Source organism: Salvelinus alpinus, chromosome 12 (genome assembly GCF_045679555.1).
Source record: "Salvelinus alpinus chromosome 12, SLU_Salpinus.1, whole genome shotgun sequence".
NCBI lineage: Eukaryota > Metazoa > Chordata > Actinopteri > Salmoniformes > Salmonidae > Salvelinus > Salvelinus alpinus.
Window position 1 is genome coordinate 30,749,884 of NC_092097.1, and position 22,234 is coordinate 30,772,117.

General features: G+C 41.9%; 1 protein-coding gene across 6 annotated transcripts in view; it reads left to right on the plus strand.

Moving 5' to 3' along the window:
* The window catches only part of LOC139535855 (la-related protein 4-like), a 35,750-nt gene extending 14,946 nt beyond the window's left edge, over window positions 1–20,804 (plus strand). For 4 of the 6 annotated variants that reach the window (XM_071335694.1, XM_071335699.1, XM_071335697.1 and 1 more), the window contains exons 2-17: window positions 284–425; window positions 814–972; window positions 3,243–3,318; window positions 6,582–6,718; window positions 8,506–8,609; window positions 8,918–9,028; window positions 10,218–10,271; window positions 12,133–12,345; window positions 13,020–13,126; window positions 13,593–13,634; window positions 14,276–14,515; window positions 14,909–14,960; window positions 15,068–15,232; window positions 15,438–15,565; window positions 15,686–15,872; window positions 16,061–20,804. In XM_071335694.1, coding sequence (XP_071191795.1) covers window positions 284–425; window positions 814–972; window positions 3,243–3,318; window positions 6,582–6,718; window positions 8,506–8,609; window positions 8,918–9,028; window positions 10,218–10,271; window positions 12,133–12,345; window positions 13,020–13,126; window positions 13,593–13,634; window positions 14,276–14,515; window positions 14,909–14,960; window positions 15,068–15,232; window positions 15,438–15,565; window positions 15,686–15,872; window positions 16,061–16,444 — 2,301 coding nt within the window. In that variant the 3' untranslated portion in view covers window positions 16,445–20,804. The remainder of the gene's footprint in view (window positions 1–283; window positions 426–813; window positions 973–3,242; window positions 3,319–6,581; window positions 6,719–8,505; window positions 8,610–8,917; window positions 9,029–10,217; window positions 10,272–12,132; window positions 12,346–13,019; window positions 13,127–13,592; window positions 13,635–14,275; window positions 14,516–14,908; window positions 14,961–15,067; window positions 15,233–15,437; window positions 15,566–15,685; window positions 15,873–16,060) is intronic. The other 2 variants (XM_071335698.1, XM_071335695.1) reach the window with 2 other exon arrangements.
* Window positions 20,805–22,234: the final 1,430 nt, after the last annotated feature.

Consider the following 22,234-nt stretch of genomic DNA (forward strand, 5'->3'; position numbering starts at 1 on the left):
GCATTCATGGCTGATTCATTGAGGTGTTTCCATTTCAAACATGGCTGTTAATGATAATGAAAATCTGATGGAGGGCATTGAACATTAGCCTGTTAAGCAGCATTCATAACATATCGCTCTCCAAATAGACTTGTTCAGTCTAGGGTTGATTGATGATAATGTATTTGACAGTATTGGATGTTTGAAAATGCAGCAACATTGGAATCTGAATCCATGATCTCTAAATAAGCATTTGACAGAAACCTACAGTAGCCTAAAGGTGTTTCTGTATTTTGTCACACAGGTCACCACAAAGGGAGCAGGGCTAAACCCCAACGCCAAAGTCTGGCAGGAGATCCCTGTGCCCCAGAGCCAAGTCCCAGAGGACGGCACGGAGGGCACCCACTGGCTAGAGACTACCCCCACTTCTGCTGATGTCTCTGAGGGTAAATGCCAATCCCAATGCACCGCTGGAGTTTTTATATCCCTACATGCGCACACAGGCCTAACTAGATCTTCATCACAGACCTAGATAAGATCTTCGCTTTGTGTTTTAAATGGCATTGATGCACATTTTCTTAGAAATTCTACATGTGTTAAGCATGTGGTTTTAGGGCACTTGATTAGCTGAGTTGAGTGCACAGTGGACCTTTTTAGGAGGACTGTTATTCCAGGCCTGAGATCATCCTAACCCTGATCTGTGGAGGGACCGAAAATAAATAAATCACTGTTATTAGTCTGTGGACTACATAGCCTCCCTGGTTCAACCTTGACAGTGTCTCTTTTCCCTGTCAGACTCTTATCTACCACATGATTCTACCATCTTCCTCCCAGGTTATTCAGAGGCTCCCCCTACTGAGGATAAGGGGTACGGCACGGAGTACTCAGACCCCTCGGACAGTAGTGCCAGTTTACCCACAGAGGGTGTACTGAATGGCATGGATCCCCCTGAGCTGGGGTACCCCCTCTATGACTCTGTGACTGAGTCAGCAGGTCAGTAGCAGTCCTCAGGTCAGCTCCCTCTGGGTCAGAAGCTTTTGACATGGCATGCTCTGATCTGCTGTTGAAGGGAATTGGCTACATGTAATGTTTTTAATTTTGGGGGGATCAAACTGGGCCTTAGGTGGTGGGCGTGGCCTTCCTGTTGGCCGCAGTGGCACATTTTTGCGGTTTTAAAGCTAATTTCCTGCAATTCTACACATTTTGCCATGGTTTATGTTATCTGAGTGACTCAAACATAATAACAGAATCAATGGGTGCCCCATGCCATGACAAAAATACTCCTGAATACATAATTTCTTAAATGTTAGATTCCCCCTGACTTCCTCCCTGACAACCTCACCGAACACTTTTGGGACGAATTGGAATGCCGACTGCGAGCCAGTCCTAATCGTCCAACATCATTGCCCGACTTCACTAATGCTCTTGTGGCAGAATGGAAGTCAGTCCCCGCAGAAATGTTCCAACATCTAGTGGATAAGCTTCCCAGAAGAGTGGAGGCTGTTATAGCATCAAAGGGGGGGACCAACTCCGTATTAATGCCCATGATTTTGAAATGAGATGTTCGACGAGCAGGTGTCCACATACTGTTGGTCATATAGTGTGTGGGAGTGAGATTTTATTTTGTATGTAGGCGGTCTGAAAAAACACTTAGACTTTTAGACCACCCAAATGGTTTATTTACATAGTCGTACAGAGGCCCATTATCAGCAACCATCACTCCTGTTCCAATGGCAGGTTGTGTTAGCTCATCCAAGTTTATCATTTTAAAAGGCTAATTGATCATTAGAAAATAATTTTGCAGTTATGTTAGCACATCTGAAAACTTGTGCTGATTTTAAAGAAACAATAAAACTGGCCTTCTTTAGACTAGTTGAGTGTCTGGAGCATCAGCATTTGTGAGTTTGATTACAGGCTCAAAATGACCAGAAACAAAGAACTTTCTTCTGAAACTCGTCAGTCTATTCTTGTTCTGAGAAATGAAGGCTATTCCATGCGAGCAATTGCCAGGAAACTGAAGATCTCATACAACGTTGTGTACTACTCCCTTCACAGAACAGCGCAAACTGGCTCTAACCAGAATAGAAAGAGGAGTGGGAGGCCCCGGTGCACAACTGAGCAAGAGGACAAGTACATTAGAATGTCTAGTTTAAGAAACAGACGCCTCACAAGTCCTCAACTGGCAGCTTCATTAAATAGTACCCGCAAAACACCAGTCTCAACGTCAACAGTGAAGAGGTGACTCCGGGATGCTGGCCTTCTAGGCAGAGTTCTTCTGTCCTGTGTCTGTGTTCTTTTGCCCATCTTAATATTTTATTTTTATTGGCCAGTCTGCGATATGTCTTTTTCTTTGCAACTCTGCCGAGAAGGCCAGTTTTAATTGCTTCTTTAATCAGAACAACAGTTTTCAGCTGTGCTAACATAATTGCAAAAGGGTTTTCTAATGATCAATTAGCCTTTTGCAATGATGAACTTGGATTCGCAAACACAATGTGCCATTGGAACAGGAGTGATGGTTGCTGATAATGGGCCTATGTAGATATTGGATAAAAAATTTGCCGTTTTCAGCTACTATAGTCATTTACAACAATAACAATGTCTACACTGTATTTCTGAGTAATTTGCTGTTATTTTAATGGACCAAAAAATTGCTTTTCTTTCAAAAACAAGGACATTTTTAAGTGACCCCAAACTTTTGAATGTGTGTATGTGTGTCCTTCTACCAGTCACTTTTCAGCACTGTTTACATGTATATTTGCTTTCACACCTACGCTGACATTCTTGCACCGAAACTCACACCACTTAGCTGCTGCCAAACTGTTTACCATTATTATTATTTATCCTGCTACCAGTCACTTTTTCTTAATTCCTGCCTACATGTACATATCTACTTCAAATACTCCAGTATCCCTGCACATTGTGAATTTTCTACTGGCAATGACCCTGTATCTAGCTTCCTCTCTTTAATTGTATTATTAGTTATATTATTTTAATGTTGAATAGTGCAGTGTTGGTAAGTGAAGCATTTCACTGTACCTGTGCATGTGACAAATAAAACTAAGTTAAACTACATTTTCTCAGTTTTGCCTTTCATGAAGTATCGTCATTTAGTGTTGCCTGAATTCATTTAATAATGATTACCAATGGTAACGATCAGAGATGCATGGCTTTGGTAACAGTTGTTATGCACAAGGAATAAAACTTGTAGCTTTGCGGCCTATAGCCAAACATTAATTTTGATATGAAATTGTGTGTTTGTGCAGTGGAGGAACAGCAGCCCCTCTCTGAAGAGAGCCTGAGAGAGTCTCTGAAGAAACAGCTGGAGTTCTGCTTCTCAAGGTAAGTAGTGAACTGCTATTGAAGAGCCTGTTTTTAGATGGTTGTTATAACTTCATGTTTTATAAAAATAAAACATTTTTAACCTTAACTGACTTTAGGCAAGTCAGTTAATAACAAATTCTTATTTACAATGACTGCCTACGAACAGTGGGTTAACTGCCTTTGTTCAGGGGCAGAATGACAGAATTTTACCTTGTCAGCTCGGGGATTCGATCTAGCCACCTTTCGGTTACTGGCCCAATGTTCGAACCACTAGGCTACCTGCAGTCGGAATTGCAATGTCTCTCACTGACCTAAGTAATTCTACATGTTGTGTGATAGTTTATGTAATGAATCAAGCAGACCTTAGATTTGAACAAAAGCTGTACTCCCAGGGATGATCAGTATCGCGCTTGGAAGGAACCAGGAGCACTGTGACTGGAGGATTCTCCTCTTCATCTCTCTATAAATCGCTTCACCCTTTAACTTTCCTACTCCCTCTACACCGCTTCCAACTCTCCTTCTTTCCTCTCCATCACTACAGTGTGACTGACCTAATGATTGAGATCTGAGGGGTACAAGGAAAAGAAACATGGGAACATGAATGTATACCACCCTTTTGGTCTCATGTTCCCAAATTGTAAATGTTATTTTTTAACATTGGATAAAAGTAGAATCGGACCTTAAAAATTTTATGTCAAAAACTATAGTTGGAGAAGACAACATGGGTAAGTAATTCTGCTTAAGAAGTTGCTAAATGTATAATCTCATTTAGGAGAAAAGGGCTTTTTGCTTTGTTATTATGGGGTATTGTGTGTAGATTGAGGGTGGGGGAAATAATTTAATTTTAAAATAAGGCTGTAACTTAACAAAGTGGAAAAAGTTAAGGGGTCTGAATACTTTCCCGAATGCACTGTATAACGAAGATTAGCATCATGCATGGCTTAGCACATCAGCAATCAACATTAACAGCAGAAATCAACTGGCCAAGCTCAGCTAGCAAGCTGGCTGTAATGTTACCTGTATGCAACTGGGAGGCTAGCTAGCTAACAATAGCTTGCAATGAATACAACCTTTTGATACAGTTGAGCCAATATCGTATGCACATGTAGCTAGCTTGACATTTTAACTGTAGATGCTTGTGTATGGATTATGATGATTCACAGCAGACTAAAATATTTTCAAAATAATCCTTCCCACTCTACTTCAACCAGACTGCTTTTGCCACAGAAGACAGCACTGTGTCGATACCAGCAGTTGTATTCAGGACAACACTGTTATTGAAAGCTGTAGCTACACTTTGCATGTTGTCCATGATGTTAATATAGGTAAATCTAATGATCTATGGCTCGTTCAAATATCAGTGGTAGCAGGGCCTGCCATTTGACAGAAGCCTTGAGTGACAGAACAGACTCATGAATGTCCCAGTCCCCTCATTATCTCAACCAATCATGGCTATGCAAGATTCTGGATTTTCTCCATGACTAAACAGCTTTCTGATTCACGTTTTTATATTCACAATTTACGAGGGGTTTTAATTAGAGGTTTTAATTAGAGGCCGATTAATCGGGGCCCGATTTCAAGTTTTCATAACAATCGGAAATCGGTATTTTTGGGCGCCGATTTGCCTATTATTTTATTCTTTATTTTTTTTACACCTTTATTTCATTTTTATTTAACTAGGCAAGTCAGTTAAGAACACATTCTTATTTTCAATGACGGCCTAGGAACGTTCTGCCTCGACAGATTTTTAACCTTGCCAGCTCGGGGGATCCAATCTTGCAACCTTACAGTTAACTAGTCCAATGCTCTAACACCTGATTACATTGCACTCCACGAGGAGCCTGCCTGTTAGCGAATGCAGTAAGCTAAGGTAAGTTGCTAGCTAGCATTAAACTTATCTTATAAAAAACAAACAATCAATGACTGTCGTTGCTCCAATGTGTACTTAACCATAAACATCAATGCCTTTCTTAAAATCAATACACAAGTATATATTTTTAAACCTGCATATTTAGCTAAAATAAATCCAGGTTACAGGCAATATTAACCAGGTGAAATTGTGTCATTTCTCTTGCGTTCATTGCACGCAGAGTCAGGGTATATGCAACAGTTTGGGCCGCCTGGCTCTTTGCGAACTAATTTGCCAGAATTTTACGTAATTATGACAACATTGAAGGTTGTGCAATGTAACAAGAATATTTAGACTCATGGATGCCACCCGTTAGATAAAATACGGAATGGAATAAACGTTTTGTTTTCGAGGTGATCGTTTCCGGATTAGTCAAAGGTATATGGTTTAGAGAGAAATAGGTCACGCGTTATAATTCCTGTAATAACTTGAAAGGGGTTCCTTCGTTATTTTACCGTTCATGTCTTCCATAGAGAATGTCTTGATCTACTTCAAATAAGGTCTGTGTTTCGTGCAGGCTTAAACCGCCTCGACGTTTTGATACCCGTGTAAATCTCACTAGGATAAGGTAACGTTTGTCAACATATTTTCATAAATCCACTCTACAAAAAAGTTTCTTCGCTTATATTTAGCCAATATTGAGCAGAGTTACCTTGTCCTATGGATATCTACACAGTTATAAAATTGGCACGGTGATGTAAGCCTACACGAAACACAGACCTTATTTTAAGTGAATCTAAAAAATATCCTATGGAATAAATGAAGGAACCACTTTTCAGATTTTGCTAGAAGGTGTCATGGGAATTATGACTCGCACTTTGGTTGTCAATTCTTACCATGCCCATTATTAAAATAGGATTTCCTGCATATAGAAATTAAAGTTTTTGTTTTCAACATTCACAGGTAACTTAAACTCTATTTTTATTCAAACAGTTGAGAGTATTTGTCTCCTAAGCAGACTCTTCAGTATCATTGTCACTTCAGAGCTGTGTGTGTGTATTTATGTATTATATTAAGTTAAAATAAAAGTGTTCATTGTTCATTCAGTATTGTTGCAATTGTCATTATTACAAAAATGTGTGTGTGTATGATATATATATTTATAAATCGGCCGATTAATTGGTATCGGCGTTGAAAAATCATAATCGGTCGACCTCTAGTTTTTATTCAGGCACATGAAAGTTCACATGTTCAAAAAATATATGCATTTAGATGGGGATAAAAGGTTTCACTTTCAAATGCCTCTCCTGTGGAGTAGTAAAATGTGTCTTACGCCCAGCTTCAAGAATCGGGGCACAAATGTATCTTAGCTCCCCATAGCATGTAACAAACTTGGCTTGTTGGTTTCTCATGCCCTGTTCTCTGTCTTCAGAGAGAATCTGTCCAAGGATCTGTACCTGATGTCCCAGATGGATAGTGATCACTTTGTCCCCATCTGGACCATCGCCAGCATGGAGGGCATCAAGGTCCTCACTACCGACATGGACCTCATCCTGGAGGTACTACGAGGTATGAACAAAAACCCACCTCACCTTTGACACTGTAGGAGTGGGGAGAACTGTGGAAATAGCCTCCCTGGACAGGCTTGTACTGTAGCCTGCTACATGACTGGTCAGAAACAAGCTCAGGTTGCAGGATTTCTACCCAAGCTAAAATCGCTTAGCACAAGTTGTAGCCTCATACCAGATGTTGTGTTGACACATGGCTTGGAACGAGATTAGTGGTGGCTAGAACTGCATCGTAAGATTAATTAGTAATAGTATCGAGAAGGATTGTGGTAGTTAAACTTAAAACAATATACTTATTAGTCCCTTCAAAATGACAAAGGACTTATTCCACATTTTTGTTACAGCCTGAATTCCAAATGGATTAAATAGATTTCTCACCCATCTACCCAATACCCTATAATGACAATTTTTTTCCACATCTATTAAAAATGAAATGTGTAATTTACATAGGTATTCACACCCCTCAGTCAACACATGTTAGAATCACCTTTTGGCAGTGATTACAGCTGTGAGTCTTTCTGTGTAAGTCTCTAAGAGCTTTGCACAACTGGATTGTACAATATTTGCACATTCTTCGAAAATTTCTTTGAGCTCTGTCAAGTTGGTTGTCGATCATTGCTAGACAGCCATTTTCAAATCTTCCCATAGATTTAAGTCAAAACTAACTAGGCCACAGGAACATTCATTGTTGTCTTGGTAAGCAACTACAGTGTATATTTGGCCTTATGTTTTAGGTTATTGGCCTGCTGAAAGGTGTATTTGTTTCCCAGTGTTTGTTAGAAAGCAGACTTAACCAGGTTTTTCGCTAGGATATTACCTGTGCCTAGCTCTATTCTGTTTTTGTTCCCCCCCCCCCCCCCAAAAAAAAACAACTCCCTAGTCCTTGCCGGTAAAAAGCATACCCATGACACGGTAACGCCACCAACATGCTTGAAAATATGGTACTCAGTGACGTGTTGGGTTTACCCCAAACATAACGCTTTGTATTCAGGACAAAGTTCATTTCTATGGATTTTTTTTTTCACCTTTACTTTAGTTCCTTGTTGCAAATAGGATACATGTTTTGTAATATTTCTATTCTGTACAGGCTTCCTCCTTTTCACTGTCATTTAGGTTAGTATTGTGGAGTAACTAGAATGTTGTTGATCCATCCTATTCATCATTGCCGCCTTGGTGAAATCCTTGAACGGTTTCCCTCCTCTCCGGTAACTGGGTTAGGAAGGACGCCTGTATCTTTAGTGGCTGGGTGTATTGATACGCCATCCAAAGCATAATTTATAACTTCACCATGCTCAAAGGGATATTCAATGTCTGCTTTTTTCTTCCCCCCACCCCATCAATGGGTGCCCTTTTGTGAGGCATTTAAAAACCTCCCTGGTCTTTTGGTTGAATTTGTGCTTGAAATTCACTACTCGACTGAGGGATCTTGCAGATCATTGTATGTGGGGTACAGAGGTGTGTGTGTGTGTGTGTAGGCCAGTGACACAATCTAAATTTCATCAATTTTAAATTCAGGCTGTAACACAACAAAATGTGGGAAAAGTCGAGGGGTGTGGATACTTTCTGAATGCACTGTAGTAATGGGAGCAGCATTAAGTAGGTGAGAAACATGATCCATGTTAAAGTTGAGTGAGGTTTTTCAAGCACTTTGGGGTAGGTATGCCATGAACCTGGCTTTGGGAGCAAACTCACTCAAATGAGAGCAAATAATCCTCACTGAGTCATTATTTGAAAAGGCGCTTGTAAATTTCATGTAATGTTGATATCTTTTTGTGTGTGTGGTTTCAGCCTCGCCCGTGGTGCAAGTTGACGAGATGGGGGAAAAGGTTCGGCCCAATCACAAGCGCTGCATCATCATTCTGAGGGAGGTGCCAGAGACCACACCTGTAGAGGTAACAACATTTAGAATGAGCTTTTTTGTGTTTGAACGGTTTTTCCGGTTTACCTTCTATGTAGCCCACTGCCCTAGCACTACACAGCTGATTCAAATAACCAAGTAATCATCAAGCTTTGATTATTTGAATAATCTGTGTAGTACTTGGGCAAAAAACTAAAAATGCACCCCTTGGGGTCACTAGGACCGAGTTTGGGAAACGTTGGTGTAGCCATTTGCTCATTACATGTGAAGAATATGATTTATTTTGTTGTAGAACCTTTCTTATAGAGTTCTAACACCCTCATCTTCTCTCTCTTTCCTCAGGAAGTGGAGGCCCTCTTTAAGAATGAAAACTGTCCCAAGGTGATGAGTGTTGAATTTGCGGCCAACAACAACTGGTACATCACATTCAAGTCGGACACCGATGCACAGCAGGTAGCGTTGCACATTCCACACTCTGTAGTCAGTCAGTGAAAATGTCCTTATTCAAAGTTCACTGCGCATGTTTTTTGCTATTTGTGTCTTCTGATATTGTATAAATGTAATTTCCTATTTGTTAGGCCAATCAAACCAACACAGTTCTGTTGATTGATCTATACTGAACAAAAATATAAATGCCACGTGTAAAGTGTTGGTCTCAGACATTTTCCTTACGCACTTAAAGCTTATTCGTCTCAAATTTGTTTACATCCCTGTTAGTATGCATTTCTCCTTTGCCAAGATAATCTATCCACCTGACGGGTGTGGCTCATCAAGAAACTGATTAAACAGCATGGTCATTACACAGGTGTACCTTGTGCTGGGGACAGTAAAAGGCCACTCTAAAATGTGCAGTTTTGGCACCCAACACAATGCCACATGTCTCATGTTTTGAGGGAGTGTGGAATTGACATGCTGGCTGCAGGAATGTCCCCTAGTGCTCTTGCCAGAGAATTGAATGTTCATTTCTCTACCATAAGCTGCCTCCTACGTCGTTTTAGAGAATTTGCCAGTACGTCCAACTGGCCTTGTAACTGCAGACCACGTGTAGCCACACCAGCCCAGGACTTCCACATCTGGTTTCTTCACCTGTAGGATCATCTGAAACAGGTCACCCGGACAGCTGATGAAACTAATATTTCTGTCTGTAATAAAACTTATTTTGATTGGCTGGGCCTGGCTCCCCAGTGGGTGAGTTCCACGCATGGCTGCGCCCCTGCCCAGTCATGGGAAATCTGTAGTTTAGGGCCTAATGAATTTATTTCAATTGACTGATTTTCCTTATGAACTGTAACTCAGTAAAATCTTTGAAATTGTTCCATGTTTATTTTCATTCAGTATAGTTTACCAGCATAGTCAAAAGCTGCGTTTACACAGGTAGCCCATTCTGATATTTTTTCACCAACTAGATCAGCTCTGGAAAAAGATCTGATTTGATTGGTTCAAAGACAAATGAACTGGCAGGCCCCTGGTTCGTTGTTACTTGGAGGCTCCGTTCTGTTTGTGGGGTTGATGCTGCTGCTGCTATGTCTGCAAGTTGTATATAAAATAAAAGCTATTTAGACATGTAATCATATCTCCTACTACATGTGAAAGGGGATTGTCCAGCTCTCTCACAGTACTTTGTTTTTTCTCTCTTCCTCAGGCCCACAGATATCTAAGGGAAGAAGTGAAAACGTTTCAGGGAAAACCCATCATGGTGAGTACATGTACTGTTCCTTTCTCATGTGAGACATGCTGCTTTTCTATTAGGTGATTTCAGTGCCAACAGAAAATGTATTTGAATTCAATATTTCTGAAGTTGTTGAATATTTTTGCATTTGTAATGCACAAATTGAGTTCATAAGTTTAACTTGTATTTCATGATTTGAAACTGAATTTAATGAATATTGCATTCAGTTTTAAAATTCAATGTAAATGTCATTGAATATTTTTTATTCAATATTTATATATTTCGTTTCAATATGGTTAATATTGCATTCATTGTCTGTGTATAAAGTTTACAAACTATAATTTCAAGTTGACCAAAGTTTCATATTCAGTTTTGCTATTTGGCGTGAATCATAATTTTCTTCCAATGAATTTATTCTAGCATTTGGGTTATATGCCATTATGACCCCATTCCTGACAGCTACGACTCTCTGGAACATGGTCGCTCTGCTCCCCTCTATGGACACATTAGAAGGGAGTGTGGTAAAAACAGCAATTTGGCCCCCATTACAATTTAGTTGAGTAGCCCTGTCATAGACCTTAAGGATAGCGTTTCCACTCCCTAATAAATCTTGCTCTTGTGACTGACTGGGTGTGAACCAGGTCTCCTGCACAGTACAAGACTCTGTTAGCCAACTTAACTAAAGCCCATAGGGATGAGTACGGGAAGCTAACAAGTCTCCAGCAAGGTTACTCATCAAAAGAGAGAGGACATTGGTTACATTTCACCCACCTTTGACCTCATACTCAGACATCACGGCACCAATATAGCTGACGGGGTTCACTCTATTCAGTTTCAAATCATGAAATAAAAGTTCTGTTTATGAATTCTATGATTCAATGTGTGCATTACAAATAAAATAAAAAATAATTCTGTTGAGACTGAAATTGCTCCATACGTTTAGATTTCGTTTGGTCAAGGGGGAGGCAATGCTTAACATTAGTCAACTGTATAACTCTGAGATCAGATGATAGGAGTGGGGGGGAAGCAGCGCTGTGTGGACTACCTCAGTCAGACTGTTTTGGAGTCAGCTGTTATGCGGTCAGGTCAGTGACTTGTAAAGGGGGTGGCTGTCTTGTTGGGAGCACGTGGCTGAGCTGTGGCTGCACTACAGCAAGGTCACCTTGCGTTTGTGCCTACATAAGCGTCTGATTAAGGAAAGAGTAAGTCCAGCCAGCAGTCTCTCTGTCTCGTTCTGTTCTAAACTGGTCTGAACTCAATCGCCAGTCATCTCCCCCATTCAAGATGTTATGACATTGTCCACATTTCATTCAACCACTCTTCTTTAGCAGTAGTTGATGATTGCCAGTATTGTCGTTAAATGTATCTGGCATAACGCATTCAGGCTCAATTTCAAATGGTTATCATTAAGATTGCTAACAATGTGAATTTGATTGGTGTGCTAAATCGAGTAGCTTAATGCCTCAAACTCCAGAACTATGATTTGACTTGCATGATGTTTAAGGCTGGAAAAAGCGGTACCCCCGGTGATGATCAGTATCGCGCTTGGAAGGACCCAGGAGCACTGTGGCTGTGGAGGGCTCTCTTCATCTCTAAATCGCTACCCTCTCCTCTAACTTTCCCTTCCTTTTTCATCCTCCCTCTTCATCGTCCTCTCCCTCCCTCCGTCAGCACAGTGTGACTGACCTAATGACCGTGAGATTATGAGATCTGAGGGGAACAAGGAGCATGGCCTCTTCTCTCTGTGAATGGCAGTGTGGGGAGACGATGTGTAGGCTATGTAATATCAATTTGTTTATTCTACTGTGCATTGTGTTAACATGTTGCGTTCATAATCTCCATTTCCAGTCCTTTACACATCTTCCTGTCGCTCTCTTGCTCTGTCCAGGCTCGTATCAAGGCCATCAACACATTCTTTGCGAAGAATGGCTACCGTAGTGTACCGAACTCCAGTGTGTACAGCCAGCAGGGCCAGTCCCAGTACAACTCAACACACCTCTACATGCAGCAGGTGTTCAGCCCCCAGCAGCAGTACCCTCTCTACCCCCTGGTGCCCCCCACCTGGAACCCATCGCCTGCCCCTTACTTCCAGACCCCGCTGGTGAGGCCCGCATGATAGTTTCCTGTTGTAACTCGTATTGAATTAGATTTGGTTAGAAGTACTGTTGTTCATTCCTAGGAGGACCAACCCCATTCCAGAGTGTGTGTTGGTTGTCATGGGTACAGAAGTGTTGGGTGTACCTGTAGGTACTCAAGTTTCAGATGCAATTGTATGACCATTCTAAATAAAACATTTTTGGACATGATTCAAATTATAATTTTTTCTGCAAATTGCTCCTATAAATACAAACCTCTGAACCTAATGATGACATAACCATGCACATAGAGGGGGTTCAGGCTGGGAGACAAACCACTCTGGGTTCATATATGCCCTCAAATCCTCCTTTCGCTCTCCTTCCCCTTATTTTACCCTTCTCCCCAATGTGTTATATTTCCACAGTCGACACCAGTGAGCGATAAGATTATGAGATCTGATGATCTGGGTAGGTGATTTAGGAATGGTGGACGTCATCCTCAACATGTCCTGTTCAGACCCATATGAATTTACCTTGCGTCAGCTGTAACACACATCCTTCACATTGCGCTCTGGGGTCAGAGGGGGCATGACATTTAGTAATGTATCACTGTCAGGATCAGCTAATCTTGTAAGAGCTGTGTCATAGAAAACTGAGGTGATTTGACTGGCGGCCATCTTGTTTTCTGCTTTTCCTCCAGGCCCCGTTCCCCAACAGTGGCTTTGTGAACGGCTTCAGCACCCCTGGGAACTACAAGACTGGCACCAGTCCCTTGGGCCTCGGACGACCGCCCTTCAACAGAAACCGGTACGTGTTTTCTCTCAGGGCAAGAACCCCCATCCGGCTCCATCAGAAGGCTTTATTAGATGGCTTTGACCCAATGATGACATATTGATGCGCATAGAGGTGCTTCAAGCTAAGTGATGAAGACTTTGGGGTTTTCCTTTCTTTCTCCTCTATCTCTATCTATCCCCCCCAAAGTCACTAGTCTCTACACTTGACCCGATGAGCGTTAAGATTATGAGATCTGAGGGTTCAAATGTCTTATTTGGCCGTCCAAAGTGGTCCAGTGAATTCATCCACAGCCTTGCAACATTAGATTCTGTTTTAAAAAGCCAGTTTGACTAGCACCAGGATGGTTGTTGTAATTGGTCACACTGTAATTTAGTGCACATATGGTATTTATGTTCATCAACAAAGCAAGACCATTTTTTGTTTTTTTGGGCTATGATGTAAATAACTGGTTGTCTCTTACTCCCCCTCTGTCCCACAGTGTCCCCCTCTATTCTAGAAAGAATGTAATCAATGCCTTCAGGTATAAATGATCAGATATCAATCATGTCATCAATTAATGCTACCTTCATTTCATCCAGTCTCATTCTAAAACATACACGTTAGCAAGCTACGACGTTAATGCCGATTTTTAAACCATCTATGTAATGCTACAGTGGGGTGTCCTTGGGAACTGTGGTGAATGGCAACCCTCAACTGATATTTTAGATGGCTAGCGTAACTGACAAATGACGCTATGATCAAATCCAATTTTATTGGTCACATGCAGATGAAATTGCTGGTGTAGTGAAATGGTTGTGTTCCTAGCTCCAACAGTGTAGTAGTATTTAACAATACACTAAACGTCAAATAATAAAAAATATATATTCAATTTACATTTGTTGTTTGAATATGGGATCCAGCAAGTTCATTACCATCAGCTTGTGCTGAGCAAACCAAAACCATTCCCTTAGTATTCTATACAGGAGCATATTTACAATCCCCTCCATTTACCATCTTAATGTTTAATGTCCTGTCCTCCTCATCCTCTGCATGAATCATACTGGAACCCCTCCTAGTTGTTTTGTGATCATATCTTTAGACTGAACGATAGATGGCATTTATGCTTGAGCGATTGAGTTCGTTAAGTTGATATGACTGACTGACTGATCTTCCTTTCCTCAGGAACCACGCGAAGAGCCAGCCCCGGCCATGTGACGAGACCCCTTCTCCCTCTGTTACCCCCGTATCCCCCCTGGTGGATGGCCTGTCGGGCCCCTCCGGCGCTCTTCCTCCCCGGACGGCAGGGGCTCCCCTGGGCAGTACCCCCGAGCATGGCCCTGTGCCCCCCACCCTCAGGGACACCCTGCCACTGGCTGCGGAGGGGATGCCCAATGGAGACCTGGGCATTGCTGGCAGGGGCAGGTCAGTCTGCACAGAGCCCCTTCATACATCCACACACCCCACAACCTGCTCATACATGAAATGTGATCATGTCCCTGTTGGGCTTTATCAAATGGCTTTGACCCAGTGATGACAAATCAATGCGCATAGAGGTGCTTCAAGCTAAGTGATAAAGACTTTTGGGTTTTCCTTTCTTTCACTCCGCTCTCTCTCGCTCTCTCTCTCCATCCATCTACCCCCCCCCCCCCCCCCAAAGTCACTAGTCTCTACACTTGACCCGATGAGCGGTAAGATTATGAGATCTGAGGGTTCAAACTGGTCTGTCTTGGCCATCCAAAGCCTTCCCAACAGGAACAATTACATGTTTGCTTATGATCATCTCTATGCTGTGTGTAACATGTTTATCTGTTGTAGGAGAGGCAGCTACAGAGGGATGCGGAGGAAGAGAGAGGACGAGAGGATCACGGTCAGTTTTCTGCCATTTTAATTTCCTCTATCCCATGTTTAGTGTGGTTTATACCCCCTATCTCACCCACATGGTCAAATGTGTGTCTTCTGTGTTTTGGTGTTCAGAGGCCCATCCCTCTGAGCGAGATAAAGGTTCCACAGCCCAAGTTTGACCTAGCGACCTCCAACTTCCCTCCATTGCCGGGGTGTGTGGTCAGCACGCAGGGAGAGCCCGTGCTAGAGACTCGCATGTCTGATGTGGTTCGAGGCCTCAAGATGACCAGCGACAAGGTGAGGAAAAACCCCATTAGTAGTTTCCCTCTTGACCACTTGATGTGACAGGAAGAAGTGGTCTATAATAACTAGGTCTTGTTTTGTCTGATCCGTCACTTAATCCCAACTCTTACATTCCTCTTACACTGTAGTTAGTCTCTCAGCCAAATGTCATGTCTTTCACCCCTCTTAAGTCAACTATGTCCAATTCTCTTATTTTCAGCCTGATGTGAATAAGGAGTCTGTGGCCCCTCCTGCTAGTGCCCAAAAAGAGACTGTGAGTGCGCCCAGTCAGCTCGTGCCGGCCCACAAACCCCCCACCCCTCTTGTCGTGGAGCCCCCTGTTCCAAGGTATGGTTTACCTCTGGCTTACGGCTGCAAAGATGTGCTGTAGGGATTTTGATGATCCAACATGATTTCACTGTTGGAAATGAACCTTATTGGTGACCTTTTCCTCTCCTGTCTGTGCAGTGCTGCTCATCCGGTGAAGAAAGTGGAGAAGCCTGAGCCTCATGTCCAAAAGGAGATGGCTCCACCCCCCACACCACCCTCTTCTCTGCCAACCCCCTCACAGCCCGCCGCTGCTACCCCTACGCCCACCCACAGCCAGTCTATCTCCACGGCAACACCAGTCCCCGCCACTACCACACCTGCACCGGTAAGACTTCACTCACTGCCTGGTGGATTTCACTGGATACATAATGCATTGGATAGAATGTTGTCAGTTAACATATCTGGTTAAAAAGAGATCAATGAAGAGATGTCAGGCTCTAGTCATCCTATGTCTATTTTCTCTCCTCCCCTATTCTCTTTTTTGTCTATCCATCTATTCATCCATCCAACCAGGAGTCAAGGAAACTGAGCTATGCTGAGATGTGCAAGCGGCCAGCCACCCAGCCCCCAGCGCCAAGCACCTCCCCAAACCCTCCCACCTCCTCGGCCAGCCAACCTCTGCGGGAACTGCGTGTCAACAAGGCCGACGAGCCCGCCGCCTCCTCCAGCAGCGATGGGGATAGGCCTGAGAAACCCGAGCGGCCTGGAGAAGGCCAGCCCCACCTTGATCCCCTTGGCTCATACTGTGGGGTCATTGGCCCTGCCCGATCCGGAGGGATGGGCCCAAAGTACCGGGATCAGCAGAGAGGTGCATCCATGAGCCGCCGCATCTCCCCCCAGGGCTGGGCCAGACGGAGCGGGAAGGAACAGAACATTCCCCCCCGGTCACCAAAGTAGTTTAAACAACAACCAACAGACTAACAGGAAAACAAACACAAATCTATATACGTGTGTATATATGTAAAGAGATAAATATATATATATATATTATTGGTTGAAAGAACACAGTCGCGTTCTTAATCTTAAAGACCCCCCTGAAGCTCGGTCAGACATCCGCTGACCTTTGTTTGGGAAAGACTGCAAGCGGTAATCGTTTTAAGAGGGGGCCGACACGAGTGTTACAAATCACAAACTGAAGGACTTGTCTGAAAGAATAGCGAGAGATGCTTACATGCTGCCTCACCTTGGTTAGCTTGAAGGCTGGGCCCTCCACTGCTAAATCTATGTTAATTTGATTTCTGTGTCAAAGTGGGGGACGGGGGACAAATGTACAGTAATGCCTTGTATCACCAGAATACTGGTAGTTGCAAAGGAAAAAAGGAAAAGAAAAGAGCTGTTAGCAAATCTAGTTAATATGCGACACAGCAAAAGATGTGGACATCCACCAATATGACATCGTTATGAGTTGATACATATGATGCATTTTGTTGTTGAAGGGGTTGGCAAGTGATTCTTTTGGCGAAGGGCTAAGGATAGTTCATAAAATGTGTTTTTATGAAGGTTGGAAGCGAGAGGGCCACATGGTTTTAGAGAAGTGCCTGTTTTGAACTGTTCTGAGAGATGGAGGGAGTTGGGAAGCCTGTCAAGCTGCACTTTCTTTTAGGTGAAGAAACAGTCTTGGATGCCTGTCAGCTATGAGTCAGGAATTATTTTGTGTTCAGAATCAATGGGGAAATATGAATTTATTAAAATCAATGAATTTATTTTCACGGTTGATGGAAACTTTTGGTATACCCTTGCTTGAGTAGGACATTAAAACCTTACAATAATGGTGCTTGGATACCGTGCAAATGTGGGGAAAAGTTTGGATAGTCGGGCTGTCGGTCACTGAATTGTTATATTTTCCACTCCATTTCCTATTACTTTGAAACATACGGTTAAATGTTTGAATGAGTGTTGGTCCCAACTGTTTGCCAATCCTGTTTAGTTAAAATATGCTTTGGTTGGTGATTGCGCCAACCATTAGTGCATAATCTCTCCATCCAGGGTCAAGTTCAGTAGGTGCAAAACTGAGTGACACGGCAAGGTACTCTCAGAAGTTTTCCTATAAGAACTGCTTGCTTTTGTTTTTCATTGCAAAATTTTTTTTTTTAATGGTTTGCTACAGTGTTATGAACATGACCCACCAATCCATTGTTTAGGGGTTGGGATTTGAGTGGATCAGGAAGTGTTGTCATGGGTAACAGCTCATGAGAAAGGGTGGAGTCTTCCCTTGGTGAAGGTGTTTGGTAGTTGAGGCAGTCAGCACTCGCATCGTAGACACCTGACACGTACACCGTTACCATGAATTTGACCATTTTATACGTAGCCTTTTTAAAGGGGCAATCTGCAGTTGCTACATTCATTATTGGACCTATTATTAATTTATGTACGAATTGATTCTTCAAGTATCAAAGCTTTGTTCCACTGTCATACTCCATCAGAACCCAAAATATATAAGCCTGTTTTACTCCAATGTTTGTGAACAACGTAAATGCAGACTAAGTCTATATAGCCTCAAAACATGGTTATAACTGTAATTTTTATGCTAGATGGTTAGTCCTTGCATCCATAGCTCAGTCTATGAATTTGAGCTGTTACATTTCTCCAACCCCATCCCTCAGCTTTTTACTGTAACAGGGTAGGGAGAACGCTTTGTTTCAACTGCTGATTGACATTTTAAGAAGAGCAGTTTTAATTATTTGTGTCTTGCATAAAAGTTTAACCTGTTGTATTAATATGTACAATTAATTGTACCTATGTGGTCAAATGCAGGATACCGGCGTTAACATATACCTTCCTATTTATGTCTTGATGGAACAGGTAGTCTTTATCATCAAATAGAAACCCTTCCACCCCAGCTATCTGGTATTTCAACATGCCATCATATCTGTGCAACATGTTCCAGAGTAGTCTGCCATGCATTTTGGTAGCTCTTGTATCATGTAGAATATGGTATTTTATAGAGTAGTAATGGGATCCCAAGCATGAAACTAGTCTCTGGTACTATGTATTCGAGCTTGCTCATTTTAAAATGGCATGAATTCTGAAGGCAAGTAAACATTCTCATTCTCTTATTTGTTGGCATCAGTAATTAATCTATAAAGGAGCTTACTGGTTTTGGGCAGCGATCACTGGAATTTTACGTTTTTAATGCAAATCAAAAAATATATATATATTTGTCGGAAAAGTTCTTCCCCAGCAAGAGTCCGGTTAGTGTTCTGACTTCTCAATTTGAGTTGATAACATGCGGAGTACCGAACCTGTCCCAGTATGAGATTAGGGGTGGCCAGTGGAGACTTCCAGGTGTGGTGTTGGTTGGTGTTTAGTGCTTATCGTGTACAGAGAGAGGGCTGTTTTCTTGTCAGTGATATGCTGTCGAAGTCTGATCATGTCCGTTTTGGGGTTATCCTTTTTCAATGTTGCCGTTGATTCATTGAGCAGAGATTCTGAAGGGTGATAATGATGAGTCATGTTATTTTGGGATGGGATTGAGGGCAGAGCAACTGTCGGATATTAGGGTTTTGGTGTCAGGCTAAATCATAGGATTTTGATTTAGGCACTTTTTTTTCTTGTACATTTCACTTTTGGATTTTCTTTTTACTGTCTTCGATTTTTTTTGATTGAAGATTTTAATGCATATCTCACGATTTGTTTTAAATTCTGTACATGTCCATTGTTTGCAAAATGGAAGTTTGCGTAATGTTAGGAGAGTTGACTTGACATGGGGAGCATCAACCTTCATATCTGTGCTTTTTATATGCGCTTACAAACTCATAATTCAGCCTTTGTGTATTAATGGATTGAACACTATCCAGACCATAAATGTATAGAGATCATTATGTGGAAATAACTGTTTTTTGCATGGACATTGCCATTTTAAAGTAGTCAACTGGGTGGGGATTCCTATGGATTGGGAGCAGCCAATGATCAGAGCATTGACCGCCAACTAGTGGCCACAAGAAATTAATTACTCAAGATTTGTTTCTAGACTTCAACACTGTAGCTGGTAAGTTGCCAATTTTAGCTTTACACTTTTTTCCTTTATCAGAAGAAGAAAATTGACTACTTTAAATGGAGATGGCCTCATTGGCACAGATACAACATTGTGATCGATCTCTATGATCCAGACCAAAGTCAAGCAGGCAAAAAGACAACCTTGGGAACTTGCGCCAACACAACTGTTTCTGGGTGGGATGTGGAGAACTCGTAACCCTCCTACTGTTGGATGGAAAAGCTGTCAGTTAATTGATAATGCTCCCTGTCTCTCTTGATTGGCCAGTTATGCTTTATTAGTGCTTATCGTGTACAGAGAGAGGGCTGTTTTCTTGTCAGTTTGCATATACTCCTATTTGAGGGAAGGCCACTTGTGTAGGTGGTCTGAATGTTCTTGTACAGATTTTGCGCCTAGAAGGCTAATCTTTAGTCGGGTTTTTCTTTTTTTTCTCTCTATTAGTAAGCACATTTAGATTTGAGTAAATGTTTTGAAAGAGTTCTGCAGTTTGACTTTAGTTTTTTTATGTACTCTGATGTACCTTTTTCTTTCAGTGCATTTAGTGTTTTTTTTGTGTGGTTTTTTTTTCTCACAATGTGTGTGTGTATTTCCAAAACTATCTGATTTGTGACTTGGTTGAAGTGAGAATTCAGTGCACTGCCTGGGTGCTAGCAGTGCAGTAACATGTTATCTATCTAACCACTGGGCCTATGTTCTTATTTTATATTTTTACATCCATTAATGGCTAAGCTAAGAGCAGCTAGTGGTGTTCTGGAATGAAATGCACTAACCTTTGTTTGAAAATAATCTCTTAATCCTGTAAGGTGTAAAATAATTTTTAGATGTCTACGTTGAAGAAAAGGTGTTTAGCAGGTTTGCTGAAATTATTACAGGAATAGGGTTTTATTTTTCTTTAACTGTTTTGATTAGTTTTTGTAGCACTTCCCTGCTGGGACAAAGGCGTTGGAGGGAGTGCAGCTGGGACATGGTAACGTACGAGTGGGGGGGGGGGGGGGTGTGAGACACTGAATTACTGATTTAATAGATGTCTGAACAAAAACTTAAAAGAATAATAAAGTACAAATATTTCTTGTTTTTGCCTTAGATGCTGATTCTGGGTCCTGTGCTTGCAATGATTTTGCCGTCTGTATTTCGAAATGTTTTGTGTGCGGTGCTCTGTGGTCTTGTCCCGGACATCTGTGTTAAAAGTGTGTGTGTCCACCAGTTATACTTTGACAGTCTCCTTTCTTCATGTCCAAATAAACGTTTCAGGCCAAACCAAAATTCTAGTGCCTTCTCAGTGTTGAGTTTTTCCTTCTCTGCAAAGTAAAAGTAACATAAATTCACTTTAATTTTGAGCAGGGCAGGTTTAGTGGGAAGGTAAAATGCGTGGCGCTCGTAATCCCATTGAACTTGTTCACGTGAAATACAGAATTATGGGCCGTGGTGGTGTTTTGTGTGTTGTATCAGTCATGATTTTCCAAAAGCTTATAACAACCAGAAAGCATACAAGGTCCTCTAACCTCTAAGAAATAAGTATTCTTTGGTCTGTCATATGGAGGCTGTTCGTAGACCTTGTGTGTACACATGTTTTGAGTCTCACATGACAATGCTGATAATTGAATACGCTGCTCCAATAACATGACAGCTCTTATAGAAAGGTGAGAAGCAAGCCCAAGGGTGGTGGAAGCAGGACCATATACACACTTGTTTGGTGAATGTTGTATCATTTCAAACGTGAATATGTATGCGAATAAACACTGCATTGTATTTATTGAATCAAACTATATAGTGGGGCAATATAATTGTTTTGTCATTGCATGAGTGCAGTCCATAAATATCCATCTTGAGGACATCTATAGGACCCCTATACCAGGCGGTGTCAGAGGAAGGCCCTAAAAATGTTAAATGACTCCAGCTACCCAAGTCATACTGTTCTCTCAGCTACCACACCGCAAGTGGCACTTATGCACCAAGCCTTGAACCAACAGGACCCTGAACAGCTTCTACCCCCAAGCCATAAGACTGCTCAATAGTTAACCGATAGCTATCTGGACTATTTATCTGCATTGCCCTTTTTGCACTAACTCTTTTGACTCACATATGCCTCTGCTACTGTTTATCCTGTTGCCTAGTCACTTTAAACCTACCTATATGTACATATCTACCTCAGTTACCTAGTACCCCTGCACATTGACTCAGTACTGGTACCCCGTGTACAGTCGTGGCCAAAAGTTTTGAGAATGACACAAATATTAATTTTCAGTCTGCTGCCTCAGTTTGTACGATGGCAATTTGCATATACTCCAGAATGTTATGAAGAGTGATCAGATTAATTGCAAAGTCCCTCTTTGCCATGCAAATGAACTGAATCCCAAAAAACATTTCCACTGCATTTCAGCACTGCCACAAAAGGACCAGCTGACATGTCATTGATTCTCTCGTTAACACAGGTGTGAGTGTTGACGAGGACAAGGCTGGAGATCACTGTCATGCTGATTGAGTTCGATTAACAAACTGGAAGCTTCAAAAGGAGGGTGGTGCTTGGAATCATTGTTCTTACTCTGTCAACCATGGTTTCCTGCAAGGAAACACGTGCCATCATCATTGCTTTGCACAAAAAGGTCTTCACAGGCAAGGATATTGCTGCCAGTAAGATTGCACCTGAATCAACCATTTATCGGATCATCAAGAACTTCAAGGAGAGCGGTTCA